The 22,775-nt window shown below is 31.8% G+C and overlaps 1 protein-coding gene across 1 annotated transcript; it reads left to right on the top strand.

Annotated features, from left to right (window-relative positions):
- Positions 1 to 3,748: 3,748 nt before the first annotated feature.
- LOC134696048 (glutamyl-tRNA(Gln) amidotransferase subunit B, mitochondrial-like) lies at positions 3,749 to 21,839 on the top strand. Its single transcript, XM_063557601.1, has 12 exons — positions 3,749 to 3,858; positions 6,637 to 6,787; positions 7,398 to 7,511; positions 8,249 to 8,438; positions 9,267 to 9,389; positions 9,694 to 9,807; positions 10,461 to 10,545; positions 12,090 to 12,324; positions 12,860 to 12,996; positions 16,836 to 16,914; positions 18,163 to 18,297; positions 21,696 to 21,839. Exons 1-12 carry the CDS (start codon positions 3,761 to 3,763, stop codon positions 21,825 to 21,827), a joined length of 1,593 nt encoding a protein of 530 aa, XP_063413671.1. The 5' UTR covers positions 3,749 to 3,760; the 3' UTR covers positions 21,828 to 21,839.
- Positions 21,840 to 22,775: the final 936 nt, after the last annotated feature.

The following is a 22,775-nucleotide window of genomic DNA, read 5'->3' as shown; positions in this document are numbered from 1 at the left end:
ATACTCCCCTTTTTTAAGTTAAATGGTTGCTCCCTTATGTTTAGTTTGAACAGACAATTTTACCAGATTTGTCTTGATATTGATAATATAAGTATTAGATATTGCCAAATCTCAATTGCTTTCTCAAACTGGTATCCCACTTCTTATTTGTTTTTTGTAGAATTATTAGAGGATTAATAGAGCAATACTGTTTTGAGTATTTATACATTAACAAATGGATAATATGGAGTATAGAGCTAATGGTATAGAGTCATTTTATTCACTTACTCGTTTAAATCAAAAATAAAAATTTAACTATTTATCCATTTCAGAACCAAACAAAAACATACTCTTAAATTATATTAAAAAAAAGTACATTGACAAAAATTTCTTACTTCGTGGAAAATTCAAAACGGAAAGTTCCTAAGCAAACGACAAAATCAAAAGCTCAAACACATCAAACGAATGGATAACAACTGTCATATTCCTGACTTTGTATAGGGATTTTCGTTTTTTTTTTTTTTTTTTTCTTACTTTGTGGTATGGATTTTTGCTCATTGTTGATAGCCGTACGGTGATCAATTTTTGTTAACTTCTATGTCATTTGCCAGGTTTACATATTCTGTAATAATCAAACTGTTTATTCAGATGAAACCAATAAAATGTACATCCAAAAACATTCTAAGATTTATAAACTTATAGCTTCATAAAACCTTAAAGTATAGCAATGGTTGTGATACAGCTTTATTCCATTCCCTAACCCTGAGACTAATTACCTATTTACATTAAGAACACATAACCAAATGAGATCCCCATGAAAGCAAAAACGCTTATTTTCAACGAGGTTTGTGTAGTGTGGATAATAAAATAAAGTGATTTATCATTCAATTGAAAAGCAATGAATAGTACCTATAAATCACAGCTTAAAACATGCATATACAAAAGCAATCTAATAGATATTAAGTATGCATCTAAAATTGACCTGAGATTACTCATTATATGTTTTAAAAATTTGTTTACTTCAAAAACATTTTTTTTAAATTGACATGAATTATACCTTCTACATGATGTTGCAACGCATTCCAGTATTAATACCATTAAAAAAAGAAGATTCTATATCCGTCTTTTTGTTTTCATTTGGAACAACAAAAATGTAAGTCGTTTGTTCTAGTGTTACAATTAAGGAAAGAAGTTAAAAAAAACATTTTTTGTAATATTTCAGTGGACATGTGTCCGGCGTAAAAAATATTATCATGATAACACATGGTTCAGACGAAGTTGCGTCGTTCCGTTACTTACAATGCATGTTTCATAGGCTATATTTGTATAGCTAACCTGGCTGCTATCTCGTCCGAGACCACAATTATTTCGTAGCGCATTTCTTTTAGAACATAAATGAAAATAAAAAAATCCTACCTGCGCTTTTTCAATGAAATTTTTACAGTGTGTTGTACTACTTTTGGGACAAATTATATCAAAATTATAGAAAACTTCGTCGACTCTAACTCAAAATATGGACAATCTTATGTTTAGGGCGTCTTGAAATCTGTTGACAGCTTCCGAAGTGCTATTTTTTTAACCTTTTTCAGCTGGACCGAATCCGTGACTACTTTCCTTAAACATTCTGGACCAATTTTTTTACAGTGTAGTTTTACCCCCTACTTGCAATTTGATGCATTAAACATGTAGAAATAAATTTGGAAGGGGTATAAAAAATAATGGCAAGTACCCCACCGTCAAAACTAAGGACTAAATATATCTAGATCTATTTAACAGCTTGGCTCGCTACACGTTCAGTTTTGGGTGTCTTTAAGCTCGCGGGATTTCGGGATTACCCTTTCGGGATCCGGGAATTCTATTTTTTCAAATTTCTGGAAGTCGGGATTTATATTTATTTAAATTCGGGACCACGGGATTTCATGTTTTTACGCCCGGGATTTCGGGATCAGGACCCCTCCGATTCCCCCTTTTATATGGTGTAATTTACAAAGGGAGTCTTTGTTGATTCATAATTATTTTATGTATATATATGTTTTTATAATTTAAAAAAAGCAGCTTGGGTTTAAAATTAAAATAGCCTTGCCAGACGTTATAATTATTCAGACTAGCCTGAAAAAGGCGACAAAAACAATGCCATAAATTACAGGCCAATTTCACTAACATGTATACTTTGCAAAATAATGGAGCATATCATAGCTAGTCAAGTAATGGAACATCTCGAAAAAAAACAATATTTTATATGATTTACAACATAGTATCCGATCAAAACGCTCTTGTGAGACACGATTACTAACTTTCATTTAGGACCTCGCAAAAGACAACAATATTAACATACAAACTGATGTCGTTGTGATGGACTTTGCCAAAGCTTTTGACAAAGTCCCTCACAAAAGGTTATTTTACAAATTAAAATACTACGGCATAGACAATAATACCTCGGAATGGATTGGTGACTTTTTACACAATCGTACACAAACAGTCATGCTAGATGGAGAACAATCAGAAAAAATTGGGGTAACATCTGGGGTGCCACAGGGCACTGTCCTTGGCCCAATTTTATTCCTCATTAACATAAACGATTTCCCAGAATATTTACAACACAGCACCTTAAGCCGATTATTTGCCGATGACAGCATCATCTATAGAAACATCAAAAACACAGATGATGGTGCCAAACTACAACAAGATTTAAATTCAGCGGCACAATGGGAAAAAGACTGGTTAATGTCATTCCATCCAGACAAATGCTCCATACTAAGAATTACACAAAAAAAGAAACCAGTCAACCATGACTACATCCTTCATGGTCACATCCTCCAAACTGAAACAGCTACAAAATATTTAGGCATAACAATCCAAGGCTGATCTAAACTGAATGGAATAAACACAAAAATAATGTAACAGCTAATGCAAACAGACAACTTAATTTCATAAAACGTAACCTTAAAGTTTCATCCCAAAAAATCAAAGAAAGGGCATGCATACATGTCATTAGTTAGACCTAAGCTTGAGTACAGCTCTTGCGTCTGGGACCCTCACACCAAAAGTCAAATCAACCAAATTGAGATGTTCCAACGAAGAGCTGCTCGCTACACATGTAATAAATATCACAATACCAGCTCTGTCTCAAACATGCTTGATCACCTACAGTGGCCTACATTAGAACTGAGACGTATACGAACAAGACTAGTGGTATTCTATAAGATCATACACCAACACATAGCAATTTACCCTAAAGATCTTCTTGTTAAATCAGACAGTAGAGCAAGACATAAACATACCAACCACTTTAAACAAATTCAAACAAATAAAGATTCATACAACTGAAGTTTTCTTTTTATCCACATACAATAGTACAATGGAACCTACTTCCTACATCAGCAATCCTTTGTACAACAGTCGACGGCTTCCAAGAGCAGATATATAAAAGAGCAGATATACATATCTGCTCTTTCACAAATATTCTCAAAACTGCATAACATGTACATAGTTTTCACAAGAAATAAACTTAGGATAACAATCCACCGTTGAAAAAAAAATCCAAAAAAAAATCACTGTTATATTTTTACTTTATTTATTTTTTCTAAGCACCAATGCAATGTAACATAATATTACTGCAAATTTATTTCTTTTAAATTGTAAATAAGCCACGCATGCAACGGCACGTAATAGTAAAAGTTGTGACTGAGTGCGGAAATATGAAGATAGATAGCCAGCATCACAGTATAACAAGCTTTTTGAAAAGCTAAAACTTCTTGTTACTAGTTATCTCCCCTGATCAATGGCAGCCTCCATGGAAAAAATTTCTTCACATATTTGTCAACTTTGTAAAAGGCGATATTTAACCTTCAGTCATAAGAGATCAAGCAGTAACTTAAAGTAAAAACATCTCAAGCATATTTATGTTTTAATTACACTGTTTGATAATTTTTTTTAAAGATTGTTAGAGCCAAAAAATGCTGTTTACACTGTCTGTCACCTAAAAAAAAAAGACAGTTCAAGATGGGTAATATGTTTTCAGAAAAACACATATACAACATTCAAAATTAAGGTAACTTAAAATTATTCTTAACAGTGTGACTGATTTGAAAGTATCGAATTTATTCAGTTGGGGTCTTCATCATGTTCATAGTCCATAATCTCTGACGTCCGACGGCTGTTTTGCCAGACAAGCTGGGGCCGTGGGACGTCAGAGCTTGTCCCATATCAAAACGTGGATATTTGCCCACCCAAAATAGATGCGCGACTTTGACGCTTCTGGAGCCGACTGAGGGTTGGAATTTTATAAATCGGGCATCGGTCTCTTCATTTTTCATTTAGCTCTTCATTTATGTCCCACGGCCCCAGCTTGTCTGGCAAAACAGCCGTCGGACGTCAGAGTAATCTCGGACTAGGGTCTTCAGGGATGATTCTACTATATAGTTTAGGGCCGCTTAATGGCCAGCGTCCCCCAAAAAAATAATGTGAATTGAAATTCCCAATTCAGAAAAAAAAAAAAAAAAATCGATATTTTCGGAAATGTTTCAGTCAACTATATCTTTTTATAGCTTTTTGTCAAATAGTCCAAGATTACTCTGACGTCCAACGGCTGTTTTGCGAGACAAGCTGGGGCCCACGCTTGTCTGGCAAAACAGTCATCGGATGTCAGAGTAATCTCGGACTAGTCATCAAAGCGTTTTAAAATCCAGATGAGAATGCTGTCAACGATCGCGTTTTATTAACAACAATTTAATTATGTCAATATGTGGGTAAACCACAGGCACTTGTTTATATCCATTGGAAGACCCACTATCAACATACATTAATGTAAGTTGATAGTGGGTCTTCCAATGGATAGAAACAAGTACCTGTGGGTTAAACGATTTTAGCAGCCAGATTCAATTGATGGAAATGTAATGGGAGTATTTGATTGCGTAAAAGCGGATCGCCCAGCAGGTCGATAAAAAGATGCTTTTTGTCAAAATGGGTCTCATTGAAGCAGACCTCGGCAGAGAGCAAAATAAATTCCAATTTATATATAACATTGATGAATAAATCTTAATGGGCCCCGATCTCGTTAAAGGAGATCCCCCAGCAGAGCCGGTTATATAATATGATGAAAACTTTTTTTTGTGAAAGAAATTAATTCATAATTTGACAGGCTCTATTTGCTCAAAAGACAAACGTTTGAGCATTTTTGAATATACATGTGGATGATGGATCATTCATGAAGTGGATGTCAACATCATGGAACTTTTTCAAAAGTTGTGAAGTCTGAAGATGATCCAAAATATAATAATATTTAAACACAATGGTTCAATGCTTTAATTTCCTGTTTCTACATATTAAACATAAAGCAAAAATCACCAAAAAATCTTATCTAATTGAATAAGTACTTGAAATTTTGTAATTGCTTTTCTGAATTCGACAATTGACCAGTTCAATTTTAAATCCATTTGAATCAAGGTAATTTTATAAAAATGACCTGCTGTTGAAAAAATTACCAAATGGATGATTTTTTCAGTGGTTTATGTTAGCTGTTATATATGTAAAAGGCCTAGGTTAATACCATAGCTAAGAGAAGATAGTGCATCATGTGGAATGATCTTCATGTAACAACTTCCCTGGTCTCAATCCAATGACTATCAAGCGATCTGGTTATTATAAATATACCGGTTTATCATAATCAGTAGCCCGTCCAGGATTATTCAAAATGTTACAACTTATTACAGCAGTCCAAAGGTGAAACCTAATATACATTTTCCGTTTTTACAGGAATATTATGTTATTTCGTCTTAGATTTTATGCATAAAAAATTCCAATTAATATGAAAATTCCCAATTTAATGGTCAAGGGGCCCATCCGAAAACACCTGGAATCATCCCTGCGGTCTGCAGGTGACTACTGATGAAAAAATGCTATTATAATCCCTAAAACATCATGAACTAGCGGGGATAGGACCTTTATTGGGACTTTGGGATCGGATGTTTTAAAGCTTAGGATTTCGGGACGGACCCTTTCTGGTTCCAGGGAATTCTTTTTTAGGATTTCAGGATTTTGTTTTTCAAGCCCAGGATTTCGGGATCAGGACCCTTCCTATCCCCCCTCAGGAACATGTTAAAAAACATTAAAAAAAAAATCATTTTCTAAAACAAAATTTCTCACTTATTACTGACAAATATACGAAATACTAATTATATTCTATTTTAAAACATTATCATGATTATTAACAGGAAGTGGCTGTGTGTCCCGCCTGATGGGGACGAGTAGTCAAATTAGCTTTTGTACTGTAGACTATGCATCCCCACATTTATAATAATATGCCATCATATCAGGAATAAAACATGATTTACATATATGGAAATTATGGGTAATTTGGGGATTTTGTGTATTCGGTCAAGAGATTTGAAGAGAATGAAAAATATTATTTATAATTTGTATTTTAGTAATATTTACATTAAGTCATTACTATCTTACATAATCAAGACATGCTACTTTATATGCACATGGTGGTCTGTCAATTTTGATAAAAAAAAATAGAGGCATTTAGAGAGACCTGACATTTATATTTCTGGTGTACATGTACATGATGGACATTGTATGTAAGGCCTTTAAAAATAAGTAGATACTTTTTCACATCCAAACATTTTAACACTACATGTATTTACAATATTGTAGGTCTAAGCAATGGAAGAGTGTTGTTGGACTTGAAATCCATGCCCAGATAAATACAGAAAGTAAACTATTCTCAGGAGCAGAAAACAAGTTTGGTGGTCCAACCAATACACAGGTGTCACTGTTTGATGCTGCTTTTCCTGGTACCCTACCAGTAAGTTTTAAAAAACAGGAATCCAGTATGTATTTTTTGTGAACTATCATTCCTTTATTTAGATTTTAGTAAATTATTATGTTGTTGGGTTGCTGTCTCATTGAATGACAATACCACACTGGATGACACTTTTATTTCCCATCAACCATTCCATGAATATTTCACGTCCTTTCTTTCCCAGGAACTAGACATTACAAGGATTTCTTAAATTTGGTTTCAGGGTTTATATACTTAATTCCTGTTTACAGAACACTTACATATTTTTACATGTGAAATTCTCATTTTTATCAATAACTAAATTACAAGAATTTCTTGAAATTTGGTTTCAGGGTTTATACATGTAGAAGTCAGCTATATTGTAAACTGTGTGTTGCTTTTTCAAATACATCACTCAGCAACTTCCTGTTTACCCAAACACTTTTATATTTTTTCACTAATAACATTATCCACTTAGGAAGGGGGTATCATTAGGGAGCTATAGCTCACAGTTTCACTTGTTTAAAATGAAATATTTATGAATCTATCCATTGAAATCTTATTGTATATATCTTTCATCAAAATTGATGTCCATGACATTAAATGACCATAAATCTTTCTTTATATTTGATAGGTACTAAACAAAGGTTGTGTAGAAGCAGGTGTATTGACAGCACTAGCCTTGAGATGTACTGTCAACAAAGTGTCAAAGTTTGATAGGAAACATTATTTCTATGCAGATTTACCAGTAAGGCCGTAGTTTTTTTATTTTTAGTTTTACAGACCCTCCTACCCTAATTTTTGCCAAATAGGAAAAAAAATTAAATTAAAAATGTTGATTTTTAATTTTTTTTCTCCTCCGACCCTGTGTTTTTCATGCCAAAAAAATAAATTTTAGTTCATAACTGCATGAACGAATCTAAATTTATGCTCTTGGTGATTTAGTTAATTGTTGCACATTGATTTTCAATTCAAACCTTGTCAAGAAAAAAAAAATAAGTGTTACACTAGTAGAAAATCTCCTGGTGAAATAAAAATTATTTTTTTTATATTGACGGTTGGTATAAAAAAAAAATCAGCAGCAGCATTTTTTTTTTTTTTTTTTTTTCGTCCTCCTACCCATTGGTTTTGTCAAAAAATTTTGTAAAACTAAAAATATAATAACTATGGCCTAAGTGCAGAGTTTTTCAAAACTTGATAGTTAAATATATTGGCATTCATGTTTTGGCCTTAAGCTTGTTCACTTATATTCAAGAAAAATTAAAGGAAAGGGTCATTATCTATTCAGGGAACTACGAAACTTTAGTGTTTGATAATTTTGAATTATTATTAAATGAAAAAGTTAATTTTAAAATTTGTGTTTACACTGATGATGTTTACTTCAGCAACAAAATGTAGTTAATTTAAAAAAAAAAGCAATTCTCTCTGTCAGGATTCTGTATGAAATTTTCCAATTAATTTTGGACGTGGTTATTTCATTTCCAGGCTGGTTATCAGATAACTCAACAAAGGCAACCCTTAGCTGTTAAAGGTCATGTTGATTATTGCATCAGTGATAAAAATAGTTTTGAAACAAAAACAGCAAATATCACACAGATACAGCTAGAGCAGGACAGTGGAAAAAGTCTCCATGATGAAAAAGACAGAATCAGTTTAATTGATTTAAACAGATGTGGTAGGTATAATACTGTAAATTCAGAAATTATTGTGTTCATTTATTAAATCAAATTTGATCATTTAAGACTTAAATGGGATTTTGATTTTTGCGATATTGAGAAAAATCCTGTTTTATTCATGTAAAAAAAATCAAAATGCGAGTTTAGATTATAATCCTGTGACATTTTTCACAATAATAAAAATATTGCAATAATTTCTGAATTTAGTTTTGAAATACAGCCTCATATTATAGTAAAATGTGTTTAAATTTTTAAGTAGATCTGTAAAATTGGAGCATGCATATTTTTACTAAAAAATTATGAAGATAAAAAGATACTTTTCTTGACAGGTTAAAAATTCTACTTTTGTTTCTCACCTAATTTTGAAATGTCTTAATCTGTTGTTTATAATATCTATCCCGTAAGAAAAAAATATTACATATTATTGCATAGCAATATAATATTTCCCACAGAAAGTAACCAAAAGTTAGCATGCAACAAATTCTAATATTGCAATACTGCAATAAATCTTCAAAATTCATGACGTCATTTACGACAAAATCTTAGTGTAAACCAATTTTTACTTTCAAATATTATATTGCTATACAATAAAAGGGTTATTGCATGAATATTGAGGAATATTGTCCCTCGTAGAACATATATTGCACTCACAAGCTCTTTCAATATAAAATTCTACTTGGGGCAAGATTCCCCAATATTCATGCAAAAACCCTATATTATATATTTTTGTGGCATTTTCACCTTTCTCCCATGAAAGCTTGCACTATATATGTGGGTACATTCAACTGCCAATTCTATTAAATCAGTAAGTAAATCTTTCTTTGTAGGGACAGGTCTGATGGAGATAGTCACAGAGCCAGACTTCTCTGATGGAACAGATGCTTCAGCCTTTGTTAAAGAACTACAAAAAATATTACAGACAATTCAAACATGTGATTGTAAAATGGAAGGTAATAAAAATAAAAATGTTACAATAACTTTGAATTGGAAAATAGAAGTGTTAATGTATATTTCAAACAAAAATTGAAAATAGGCCTTTGTGCATTGGTTATTTTATATAAATGATAAATCATGACAAACATTGTAAATTTAACAAAAGAACACTTAAAAAAAACCTGAATTACATCTAAATGGTGAACAGAAAAAGCCTGAACATTTAAAAGTAAAATATTACTAAAGGATAACACAGAAAAACAAAATGTGTCTCTTGATAGCAATTAAGATTTTTACAGAATATTCTTTCTTTTTATTCAGAGGGTTCTTTAAGAGTTGATGCCAATATATCTGTTCACAAGCCTGGAGAACCTCTTGGTATACGGACAGAAGTGAAAAATCTCAATAGTATTAAAAGTGTATCAAAAGCTATCAGTAAGTTCACAATAATCATTTATGTAGATTTATTTAAATCATTTGGTATCAGCTTTCGTTGATTGAGGAAAATTGTATTCAGGAATATTTCATGTTAAAGACTAAAAAAAACTGTGCATGGATAAATATTTAAATTAGGGTTTACACAGTGAAAATTGGTATTCCACAAATAATAGTGAATCCTAAGTATTACAATGCTATAATGATAATGGTATGGAACATGAAACTGTAAAGACTGGTATCATTTTACAATTACAGTAAAGTCTAAGATTGACATTGGGAAGTGTACACACACTATATATATTAAAACAGGTATTTGTAAAAGGGCAGATATCTTTTAAATGCCTAGCTGTCCTAAGCCTTTTTCTATCAAGTACCGGTAATTACTTATCCCTGATATTTATTTGCAATTCATATACATTTACTGTAAATTCAGAAATTATTGCTATGTTTTTATTATTGGAAAAAATGCAACAAGGTTATAATCACAATAATTTAAACCCACATTTTGAAAAATTTATATGAATTCAACAGGATTTTTCTTAATATTGCAAAAATTAAAATTGCATTTTAGTCAAAATGACAAAATCATAATGATGAATGCACGCAATAATTTCGGATTTCACAGTATAACATTTAACTTCATTTTGTAGGTTTTGAAGTAAAAAGGCAAATAGAATTGTTAGAAAATGGTGGGATAGTAGAGAATGAGACAAGATCGTTTGATACCGAAATAGAGTAAGTGAAGATAATTCATATGCAGTTGATGTTTCCTCAGTTTGTTTTATTTCACATAAAGTCTATGGTACAAAAAGAAAAACACCTCTGTTGTTCACTGAAAGAAAGAATATTTTTATGAAAAAAAAAGAAAAAAATATTTTAGAGATTCTCCAAAGTTTATTCAGTAGGACACTTTTTAATATAGCAACAGCAAAATACAAGAGATATTTTTAACTGGATTTTTGGGACAAAAATGTCGGTTATTGATTTGGGGATGTACGGTGGGCGGCCAGTTGGGCGGGTGGCAATCAAATGTTGTCCGTGCATTAACTCATGAACCGTTCAACCAAAGCTTTTAAAATTTTATTATGTTGTCACTGACAACTAAATGAAGGTCAAGTTCAATAATGGCGATTTTGACTTTTACCGTTCAGGAGTTATGGTTCTTGAAAGATTGAAAAAAGGAGTTTCCAGTTGTGTCCCTGCATTTATGCATGAACTGTTTGACCAAAGCTTCCCAATTTTTAATATGTTGTTACTGATGACAAAATGGAGGTCAAGTTCAATAATGATGATTTTGACTTTTACCGTTGAGGAGTTATGGTTCTTGAAAGATTGAAAAATGGAGTTTTCAGTTGTGTCCGTGCATTTACGCATGAACTGTTCTACTAAAGCTTCCCAAATTTTAATATGTTGTTACTGATGACAAAATGGAGGTCAAAATGGAGGTCAAGTTCAATAATGACGATTTTGACTTTTACTGTTCAGTAGTTATGGTTCTTGTTAGATTGGAAAATGGTGTTTCCAGTCGTGTCCGTGCATTTTCTCATGAACCATTCAACCAAAGCTTTAGAAATTTTTATATGTTGTTACTGATGACAAAATAGAGGTCAAGTTCAATAATGATGATTTTGACTTTTACCTTTTAGGAGTTATGGTTCTTGAAAGATTGAAAAATGGAGTTTTCAGTTGTGTCCGTGCATTTACGCATGAACTGTTCTACTAAAGCTAATATGTTGATACTGATTATGAAACGGAGGTCAAATTTGATAATGACGATTTTCACTTTCACCATTCATCAGTAATGGTTCTTGTAATATTGCCAGGACACAAATAAATATTAATAAATCCGGTTTGCTGTCGTTGTGACAGCCTCTTGTCTAAGCCTACCTTGCTGACAACATAGACTTTTTAAGAATTTTTTTTTTTGGTCAAAATGAGTGGATGCTTGAGCATCTGAGCATACATGCAAGCTACACCACTGAACTGTAATCATACTGTTTATTGATTGGAGTTTTGTTTCCCAAAAGAAGGGAATACATTGTTTTACATCTGTCCAGATTTTTTGTTTTTATTTCTCCCCCCAAAAAAATTGGTCATATTTTTCTTTTGAACTACAAATTACAAAATTCTTTGTCATATTCTATTTTTTTAAAAGACATCTTCAATTCCAACCTTTTTTGTATCTTAAAACAGATTTACTCACAAAAGCTTTAATGTGTTATTTATATAAAGTAAAAGAATATGATGGCTTGTAATATAAAAACTAATTCTATTTATAGTGAAACAGTACCAATGAGAGATAAGGAAGTAAAAACAGATTACAGATTTATGCCAGAGCCTAACTTACCACCACTCCATTTGTTTGATAATGAGTCTGTTAAAACTGTATCCAGTCAAATGTCTGTGATAAACATTGATGACATTCAACAACAGTTACCTCCCTTACCAGAAGATACAAGAAAGAGACTTGAACAACAGTATAGTCTGAAACGTAGAGATGTAGCTATTCTAGTTGTATGTATATATTCTATGGATTTTACAGTTTTAGTTGTATGTTTATTTTAAATGGAGGTTAAAATTTTGGTTATATAATATGGATAATTTCTACTCCTGTTTTTTTAATGTCATTATTCATTTGTTTACTTTTTATTTTTTTATGAAAATCAGGTTATCAATAATTGACAGAACAAGAAGGTATGTTGCAATATATGAATATTAAGAGCTATGTTTTGATTACAATTTACATGATTTCACCAGAAAAAAAGAATGATATTTGATCTGAAATTATCTTTGCCCTTTGTTACAATTTGTATCATTCCATATGATAAAGTGTTAAAGGATTATCTGTCAGATGGAAAAGAAAGGTCATGATGTATGAATTCTACACATTACCATTGCATGCTTCTAAAAAAAAAAGTAACTTTTAATGCTTCTTTAACTTTCTTCTCATATTTATATTCCAGAATTAACTGTTTTTAAATTCAACAATATATGTGACCCAAAAGAAAATGTCTTTACAAACCATATGATCTTTAAATTCTTTTTAAAGGACAATTCTGGTCTGGGGGACTATTTTGAAGATGTAATGAGATTATCTCCAGCAACAAGTGCAAAGCTAGTGTCTAATTTTATAATCAATCAACTGCTTGGTGTTCTGAATGACAGGAAATTAACCATTCACAACTGGTAAATATATATACTTAATTTATTTAGATTTTTTATCTGAAATGATAACGCATATATAAATTTGCATGGAGGGAATGAATTTATATCCTACATGATCATGATGATATATTCTCCTTTTATTCATAAAGATTGTAAAATGTAATACTGTAGATTCATTATTATTCAGTGAATACCAATTTTCTTAGTTTCTTGGATACATGTCATTTGCATGTAGGTGAACCACAAATTCAAATGTTCAGCAAATAACATATTTTCAATAGGTTTTATGTTCAGAGATTGGTAAACCACGAAATCAAATATCCATGAATATGCTAGTTTTCAGCAATCCATGAAAATTGATACCAACGAAACTAAATGAATCCACAGTACAGTAGATTCCGGTTATTTGCAAAATTTTGCATAGCCTATTTGTCAGACAAAATTATGCAATAAAGCCGAGTATGCTTATATCCGAAATGCCAAATGACAGAGTCAAATAACATCGATAGAACAGAATAGTGAAGGAAATCCCTGAAGAAAGATGAATGTCTGTAATCCACCTACAACATACTGAATGTTGATTTATTCTAATAAAATTATATGTCTAGTGTCATATGTGTTATTTTATTTTGTTTCTTTAGATAAAGATTATCAACACATTTTGTTTTAGTTTTAGTTTATTTGCATTCCAACTTTCCTTTACCTAGGATAGGAAAATAAACTGTTCTAAAAATAGATTTGTTTCTATGACCCATATGTACAATGTAGGTTGTTATGTTTTGATTAAAATAAACTTTCAAACAATACTTCACAGTTGATAATTATTTTAATAATAGATTTGAAATGAATTGCCTTTGATATGCAGTTGGACATTGAAGTAAAACGTTGTTAGTTTCGTATATATATATGCAAAGCAGTAATGGGGCCCTGTACAGGTTATTTGCTGGACACAAGTGTTGAAAGTGAGAAAATATAATAATTAAAAGTAAATTCTCTTTTCATAAAACATTAAAAATAAATGATTGATGTATAAAATTCTTTAACCATATATAAATGCCCTATAATATTTAACATGAATACAGTTCACCCCAAGCCCAATTACTAGAGTTCACTGATGAGTCTTATGTAGACGAAAGACGCGTCTGGCGTATTAAATTATAATCCTGGTACCTTTGATAACTATTATGATCGCTAGTTAGCAGGAGTTATTATTTTTGAAATTAACCCCAAATGTAATCTATGGACAATTGTTTAAAATCCAATCAATTATTAACTCCCTTTGATATAGAATGGTCAGTGTTTTTACAACAAATATCTGTTTGACATTTTTATGACCTTGAGGCTTAAAATAGAACATGGGAAACTTTACCTGTGTAGACATCGAGGTTTATTTTTAAATCAAATTCCATAATATAAACACAAAAGAAACTGTTTTAAAACTTTATTTGAATAACACAAAAGTAAATATGAAATAATATGCATTCAAGAAAAGTATACTAACCAAAATGCCGTTTCCGGTCCAAAATCTCGTCAGTATTTACTAAGCATATCTAGACAGCAATAATTTTCTATGCAATAAACTGAAAAGCCACTTGTAGAGCTATGCATATAAACGGACAATTTAAGATTAGATGAATGGGAAATGGTTTTGTGCAGGAGAAAACTATGCGACTAACCGAATTATGCTTTTAAGCGGTATGCAATTAAGTGGAATCAACTGTATTTCCAAAACATTTCAACTTCCTCAAATGACAAATTATCATGATATTTAATAAGATTTATCTTCTTTTAGTTATTCATTACTATAGTCGCCGTCAGCTGAAATTTGTAGCGGTTATTGGTAAGAATAATATAAACTATCAATTGCGTTCATTTGAGAAATAGTTTTTCACATTCCATTCATAAATCGTCAAAAAACCCAACACTACTGACCTACCTTTTAAGTGATCACACTGTAATAATCCTGACCTTCACATTTTCCAGAATGTTTTCCATTGTAATTCTGCCATCTTGGTTTCTATGAGGAACATTTGTCACTGATGCAGTTTCATGTAATGTTCTTTTCATTGATGTGATAAAGTTTCCCGTGCTTTATGCAAATTGTATGAAATTGAACTTAACAGAAACACTTCCGTTAAAAACAATGGCGGATTCCATCATTCAAAATCGTCTTGAATAATGTGAAGGTCAGGATTATCACAGTGCAATCATGTAAAAAGTAGGTCAGTAGTGGTTTTTCTTTTGGCGATTTATGAATAGAATGTGTAAAACTATATCACGAGTGAAGGTGGTTGATATTTTAGATTATTTTTGGAAAGATTAGAACTTGTTCTAAATCTTTACTTAGGCACCGCCCTCCCTAACAACACGACAGGTTAGCTACTGTCACTAAATGTATTCACACTGAAATATAGTTCCCTATAGTTATCATGTATGTGCACAATATACACACATAAACTGAAAAAAATTGGTATATTTGTTAAGCAGTTCATTCAAGAATGTATGTCACTAAGGTGTGTTGATGTGCAAGCTTTTTTTTAACATTTTGATTAGGTAACTGGGTATTGATACCATACTAGTATGATTGATAACTGTCAATCAGACAAGTTAGACCTTTAAATACAATACCAACCTCCTAAACTGTCAATCAAATTGACCACACTACTTATCAACCTCAGTCTTACATTATTATACAGACCCTCCAATACACATGTGAATATACAAATATTTGACCTCTTTAATAATTGAATACACAAATGTACAAATTAGATGTTTAATATATATAAAGATGATATATTTATTTATTGCGTTTCTCTTTTGATCTACATTGCATAAAGTGATTCTGTAAATTGTGTCTGAAAGATAAATGATTAAAGGATTAACAAGATCTTTAAAAAAAAATGAAATATGAATATGAATATATAAAAGGTATTCAAGTAAGGCTTATAATTTACTTGATAAATTTCCATAATTGGACATCTGCAATTAATCAACAATTTAGATTAGTTCACTTATTTTTTTTTGTCAGGAATTGGCTTGAAACAGTTTTGAAATTTCAAAGCTTTTAATTATAACAAACCATTGTTTATTAGTTTATTCCCCATCACTCATTATGTCTATTTTAGTCATTTGAATTTTTATTAGAAGTGAATATATAATTTTGCAATCAAGAAAGATCCACATTTAAATGAAATAGGTTTTTTAATTTGTTCACGTGGAAAAGTACATTTTCAATGCCTGTGTTGAAAAATACTTTAACAATTGATTAAAAAGCACTCTACAACTTTTAATCTTCAATGTCATATAACCTATGTTTCAACTTACAAAATGCCCCAAAACAACATTTTTAGATCATTTTTGTTGACACTTTAAAGTTCTAAGCTGTTGGTCTAGTTTTTATGTTTTCGGGGATATTTGTTAACATTTACTTGAAGAATTTTTGATTTACAATTTTTTGGGTTTTTTTTTAAACCTGTTCAGAACAGGCAACATTATTTGGATAAAATATAAACTGCAGTTTAAATAAAATTTTGCAAATTAAGACAAGAGACCAATGATATTTAATTTGAGCTCATTTTATCCTTATACTGGAAAAGCACCTTTCCCTCTAAAGACCTGCTGTTAATGCAATTTTCAGCAATAGTGCTTTATTAATGTTCTTTTTCCCCACCATATCTTGATATGAAATTATTCACCTACTCTTCTAATCTTTCCATGAGTGATATCCATCACTTGAATTACCCATAACCACTACGAATTTCAGCTGACGGCCTCTATACTTGTTTTTTTGTGTTGAGTTGTTTTGGTAGACATGTGACATGATATTTTGTTTGATGTTAACGTTCATATGTATTTTGTAGTCCAGTGAAAACAGATGATTTTGGAAGACTGATAGACTTGGTTCAAACTGAGGAGATATCATACAGTACATCTTGTAAGGTAAATATTATACAATAAAAGACTGTTTTCTCTTCTCTATAAACGATACTTTGTATATACTCATAAGGTCCAAAATTGCTCTGAAAGAGTTAATAGGAGCTTATTTATGGAAAAATATTTCCATGCACTATGTTTGCATAGGAAAAAATGGACCACTTTCCAGTCTGTTGCATATCCGTCAATGATGGTTGAAAAAATAAAATCTGATGCAATTCGCACAAATTAATCAGCAAATTAAATTATTAGAATGGACAATCAGCACTGCTGCATTGGGGAATTATGGTGAAACACAATTTTTAGTTTACCTTACAACAGGCTATTATTTAAACTTTGAAATATTTTTAATTATGGAATTTGCATAATTTCTTGTGTTTAAAATTTTTAATAAATTCCATGTTTATCATTGTTTATTTGGTGTTATGATTTTTTGAGTGGTTCATAACACTTTCTATAAAATGTATTTTGGTTAGATAGTGTTGTGCGTGGCACAGTACATTTATTGAAAATATACTATTTTCTTTGTAATAGAAAGTGTTGTGCGCAGCACAGAACATTCCAGTACAGAATAAGCATGGAATTTATTAAAAATTTCAATAACAAGAAATCAAGCAAATTCCATAATTAAAAATAATTCCAAGTTCAAATAATAGCCTGTTTTACATAATTAAATCAAGAAGCCATTATATACAACAAGTAACCAAACACACATCAATTTAGGAATGTGTAAACGATCCGTTTTTGTTCAGTAATTAATTGAGTATTTTTCAATATTTAAATTTTTGTTTTCATTATTTATTGATTATATTGCCTTTGATCAAATTTTTATAAACAGCAAAAGAAGGATTTTAATTTCATTCTTTATTGACTACCTGTTTATTGATTTTTCAAAATGAATAAAGTAGAAAGGAGAAAGGAGCTATATATAATTTTGTAACTGTTCACTTTTCAATTTGTCAATTTCATGCAATTTAGTTGACGATACTTTGTATATACTCATAATGGTCCAAAATTGCTCTGAAAGAGTTAATAGGAGCTTATTTATGGAAAAATATTGCATGAAGTCAAAGGAATAGAATTTCTTATTTCTTATGTACCACATGTGGCTGGTGCATTAAATTCCAATATTAATTGTATAGGATTGTCAGTTTTCATACCAAAGGTGGTGGATCTCTCTGTGCACTTCATCAATAAAATCTGTGACAAATTCATAAGAGATTGTATCATAATTAATAATTCCAACTATTCTAGGTTTTAGATCAGATGTTTGAACACTCAGACATGGCACCACAAGATATTGTTGACCAGAAGGACTGGAGGCAGATCAGTGATACACAGGTTTTAACAAATATTTGTGAAAAAGTTCTTGAGGACCATCCAAAGTTGGTAAGATCAGTACACATATGTATATTTGTTTACTTAAATACAAGTTCAGACAATTATGAGAATTGCTATTTCATGAATAATCGATTATTTTTACTGTCAGATAACCTTAAATTATTTGAGACACAACAAGGGTTTATTTTGGTTTTTTCTGCTAGTGATTTATACACATTTTTAAATGATGTAAAATAAGTCCATGTACATTGGTTTCCATACTGTTAATTTAGTTCAGAAGATTGTCCCTAATCTAGATATTATAATAAAGTTTAAATGTATATAATAAAGTTAACGGTACCAATTTTCTTGCACCAGATGCGCATTTCGACAATACATGTCTCTTCAGTGATGCTCGTGGCCAAAATATTTGAAATCCAAAGCTTATATAAAAGATGAAGAGCTATAATCCAAAAGGTCCAAAAAGTTTAGCCAAATCCGTGAAAGGAATCAGAGCTTTGCATGAGGGAGATACATTCCTTAATTTATAATAATTGCTAATATTTTGTAACAGTAAATTTTAATAACACAATAAATCCGTATTTTCATGCCAGTACCGAAATACTGGCTACTGGGCTGGTGATACCCTCGGGGACTAATAGTCCACCAGCAGAGGCATCGACCCAGTGGTAGTAATAAAGTTAACGGTACCAATTTTCTTGCACCAGATGCGCATTTGGACAATACATGTCTCTTCAGTGATGCTCGTGGCCAAAATATTTGAAATCCAAAGCTTATATAAAAGATGAAGAGCTATAATCCAAAAGGTCCAAAAAGTTTAGCCAAATCCGTGAAAGGAATCAGAGCTTTGCATGAGGGAGATACATTCCTTAATTTATGATAATTGCTAATATTTTGTAACAGTAAATTTTAATAACACAATAAATCCGTATTTTCATGCCAGTACCGAAATACTGGCTACTGGGCTGGTGATACCCTCGGGGACTAATAGTCCACCAGCAGAGGCATCGACCCAGTGGTAGTAATAAAGTTAACGGTACCAATTTTCTTGCACCAGATGCGCATTTCGACAATACATGTCTCTTCAGTGATGCTCGTGGCCAAAATATTTGAAATCCAAAGCTTATATAAAAGATGAAGAGCTATAATCCAAAAGGTCCAAAAAGTTTAGCCAAATCTGTGAAAGGAATCAGAGCTTTGCATGAGGGAGATACATTCCTTAATTTATAATAATTGCTAATATTTTGTAACAGTAAATTTTAATAACACAATAAATCCGTATTTTCATGCCAGTACCGAAATACTGCCTACTGGGCTGGTGATACCCTCGGGGACTAATAGTTCACCAGCAGAGGCATCGACCCAGTGGTAGTAATAAAGTTAACGGTACCAATTTTCTTGCACCAGATGCACATTTCGACAATACATGTCTCTTCAGTGATGCTCGTGGCCAAAATATTTGAAATCCAAAGCTTATATAAAAGATGAAGAGCTATAATCCAAAAGGTCCAAAAAGTTGAGCCAAATCCGTGAAAGGAATCAGAGCTTTGCATGAGGGAGATACATTCCTTAATTTATAATAATTGCTAATATTTTGTAACAGTAAATTTTAATAACACAATAAATCCGTATTTTCATGCCAGTACCGAAATACTGGCTACTGGGCTGGTGATACCCTCGGGGACTAATAGTCCACCAGCAGAGGCATCGACCCAGTGGTAGTAATAAAGTTAACGGTACCAATTTTCTTGCACCAGATGCGCATTTCAACAATACATGTCTCTTCAGTGATGCTTGTGGCCAAAATATTTGAAATCCAAAGCTTATATAAAAGATGAAGAGCTATAATCCAAAAGGTCCAAAAAGTTTAGCCAAATCCGTGAAAGGAATCAGAGCTTTGCATGAGGGAGATACATTCCTTGATTTATAATAATTGCTAATATTTTGTAACAGTAAATTTTAATAACACAATAAATCCGTATTTTCATGCCAGTACCGAAATACTGGCTACTGGGCTGGTGATACCCTAGGGGACTAATAGTCCACCAGCAGAGGCATCGACCCAGTGGTAGTAATAAAGTTAACGGTACCAATTTTCTTGCACCAGATGCACATTTCGACAATACATGTCTCTTCAGTGATGCTCGTGGCCAAAATATTTGAAATCCAAAGCTTATATAAAAGATGAAGAGCTATAATCCAAAAGGTCCAAAAAGTTTAGCCAAATCCGTGAAAGGAATCAGAGCTTTGCATGAGGGAGATACATTCCTTAATTTATAATAATTGCTAATATTTTGTAACGGTAAATTTTAATAACACAATAAATCCGTATTTTCATGCCAGTACCGAAATACTGGCTACTGGGCTGGTGATACCCTAGGGGACTAATAGTCCACCAGCAGAGGCATCGACCCAGTGGTAGTAATAAAGTTAACGGTACCAATTTTCTTGCACCAGATGCACATTTCGACAATAAATGTCTCTTCAGTGATGCTCGTGGCCAAAATATTTGAAATCCAAAGCTTATATAAAAGATGAAGAGCTATAATCCAAAAGGTCCAAAAAGTTTAGCCAAATCCGTGAAAGGAATCAGAGCTTTGCATGAGGGAGATACATTCCTTAATTTATAATAATTGCTAATATTTTGTAACGGTAAATTTTAATAACACAATAAATCCGTATTTTCATGCCAGTAACGAAATACTGGCTACTGGGCTGGTGATACCCTCGGGGACTAATAGTCCACCAGCAGAGGCATCGACCCAGTGGTAGTAATAAAGTTAACGGTACCAATTTTCATGCACCAGATGCGCATTTCGACAATACATGTCTCTTCAGTGATGCTCGTGGCCAAAATATTTGAAATCCAAAGCTTATATAAAAGATGAAGAGCTATAATCCAAAAGGTCCAAAAAGTTTAGCCAAATCCGTGAAAGGAATCAGAGCTTTGCATGAGGGAGATACATTCCTTAATTTATAATAATTGCTAATATTTTGTAACAGTAAATTTTAATAACACAATAAATCCGTATTTTCATGCCAGTACCGAAATACTGGCTCTTGGGCTGGTGATACTCTCTGGGACTATTAGTCCACCAGCAGAGGCATCGACCCAGTGGTAGTAATAAAGTTAACGGTACCAATTTTCTTGCAAGAACAAATGCTTGACTATATTAGCCAACAGGATCCGTGAAAACAAATGTCATATTCCCTTTTTGTGAACTTGGACAGACTTATAACCACAAAAGTTGTTTCTTTTTTTAAATTTCAGTTGCACTCAAAGCAGATACTTAACTATTCATGGCAATTTTAATGATATGTTAACGACTAGCATATTTTTAGATTTATCTGTAATTTGTCCCTACATGCACCAGGATATTTGATGGATACCAATTTCTGCATGTAATACAATCATTTTATCAAAAACGTTTTTGATATAATTTCAGATTTCAAAATATAGAAAAGGAAAGTTGAAATACCTGCATACCCTTGTGAACAAAGCTGTGATAGACTCTAATAACAAAGCCAATCCAAGGATACTGAAACATATTATGGAGGATTTGTTAGATAATAAATGATTTGTTGAGTTATATTTCTTTATTTTGATTCTTTATTTCTATAATTTGATCAACGAACAAAGAATGTGTGCATGCATAAGTTTAACAATTAACAAAGTATTTCAATACAATAAAGAGTTAGTCAAAACTAGTATGGCATCATTAAAATCATAAAATGATTTCGGGTTGATTTGCAGAATTTTTTATTTTTTAATACTGAACTTGAAAATTAATTTAAAAGGCAAGCTAATGAAAACTTTTAAAAACAAAAGCTTGACTATATTAGCCAACAGGATCTGTGAAAACAAATGTCATATTCCTTACTAGGTACAGCATTTTTAGAAGAACATGGTAGTTAAAAGGGGGTACAGAACACCTAAGGGAGTTAATGAATAAACTCATCATAGATACCAGAATGGAAATTTTGTATTTATGTCAGGCATGTGTTTCGTCTGCAGATGACTTATCAATAACACTCAATTAAAAATGTGTTGATGAGCATTAAGAACTAAAAATTCGTAGAAATTTTGCCAAATACAGCTAAGGTTATCTATTCCTGAGGTAGAAAAGCCTTAGTATTTCAAAAAATCAAAAGTTTTGTAAACAGTTAATACATGATTATGACCATATCAATGATAATTCATATCAGCACAGAAGTGCTACTTACTGGGCTGGTGATACTCTCCAGGAATAAAAACTCAATCAATAGTGGCATCTCTAAAATCAGATGAATAAAATTGAGAATGAAAATGGGTAATTTGTCAAAGAGACAACATCCCGACCATAGAGCAGACAACAGCTGAAGTCCACTAATGGGTCTTCAATTCAGCAAGAAACGTCTGCACCCGAAATAGTCCTTCAGCTGGCCACAAAACAAATATGTAACTAGTTCAGTGATAATGTATGTCATACTTAACTCTGAATTTTTTATTCCCATACTGTTTAAAATATAAGTTTTGAAAGAAATCA

The sequence above is a fragment of the Mytilus trossulus genome, chromosome 14, assembly GCF_036588685.1.
Source record: "Mytilus trossulus isolate FHL-02 chromosome 14, PNRI_Mtr1.1.1.hap1, whole genome shotgun sequence".
Classification (NCBI taxonomy): Eukaryota; Metazoa; Mollusca; class Bivalvia; order Mytilida; family Mytilidae; genus Mytilus; species Mytilus trossulus.
Note: the sequence above shows the minus strand (reverse complement) of the source record. Positions and strands in the feature narration are given on the sequence as shown.

Bases quoted from the DNA above. Each gene is read 5' to 3' on its own strand.
- LOC134696048 (XM_063557601.1), top strand. From the start codon at position 3,761: ATGGCAGCCTCCATGGAAAAAATTTCTTCACATATTTGTCAACTTTGT. The intron at 9,390-9,693 runs GTAATAAAAATA...CTTTTTATTCAG, and splicing joins ATGTGATTGTAAAATGGAAG to AGGGTTCTTTAAGAGTTGAT. The intron at 10,546-12,089 runs GTAAGTGAAGAT...TTCTATTTATAG, and splicing joins TCGTTTGATACCGAAATAGA to TGAAACAGTACCAATGAGAG.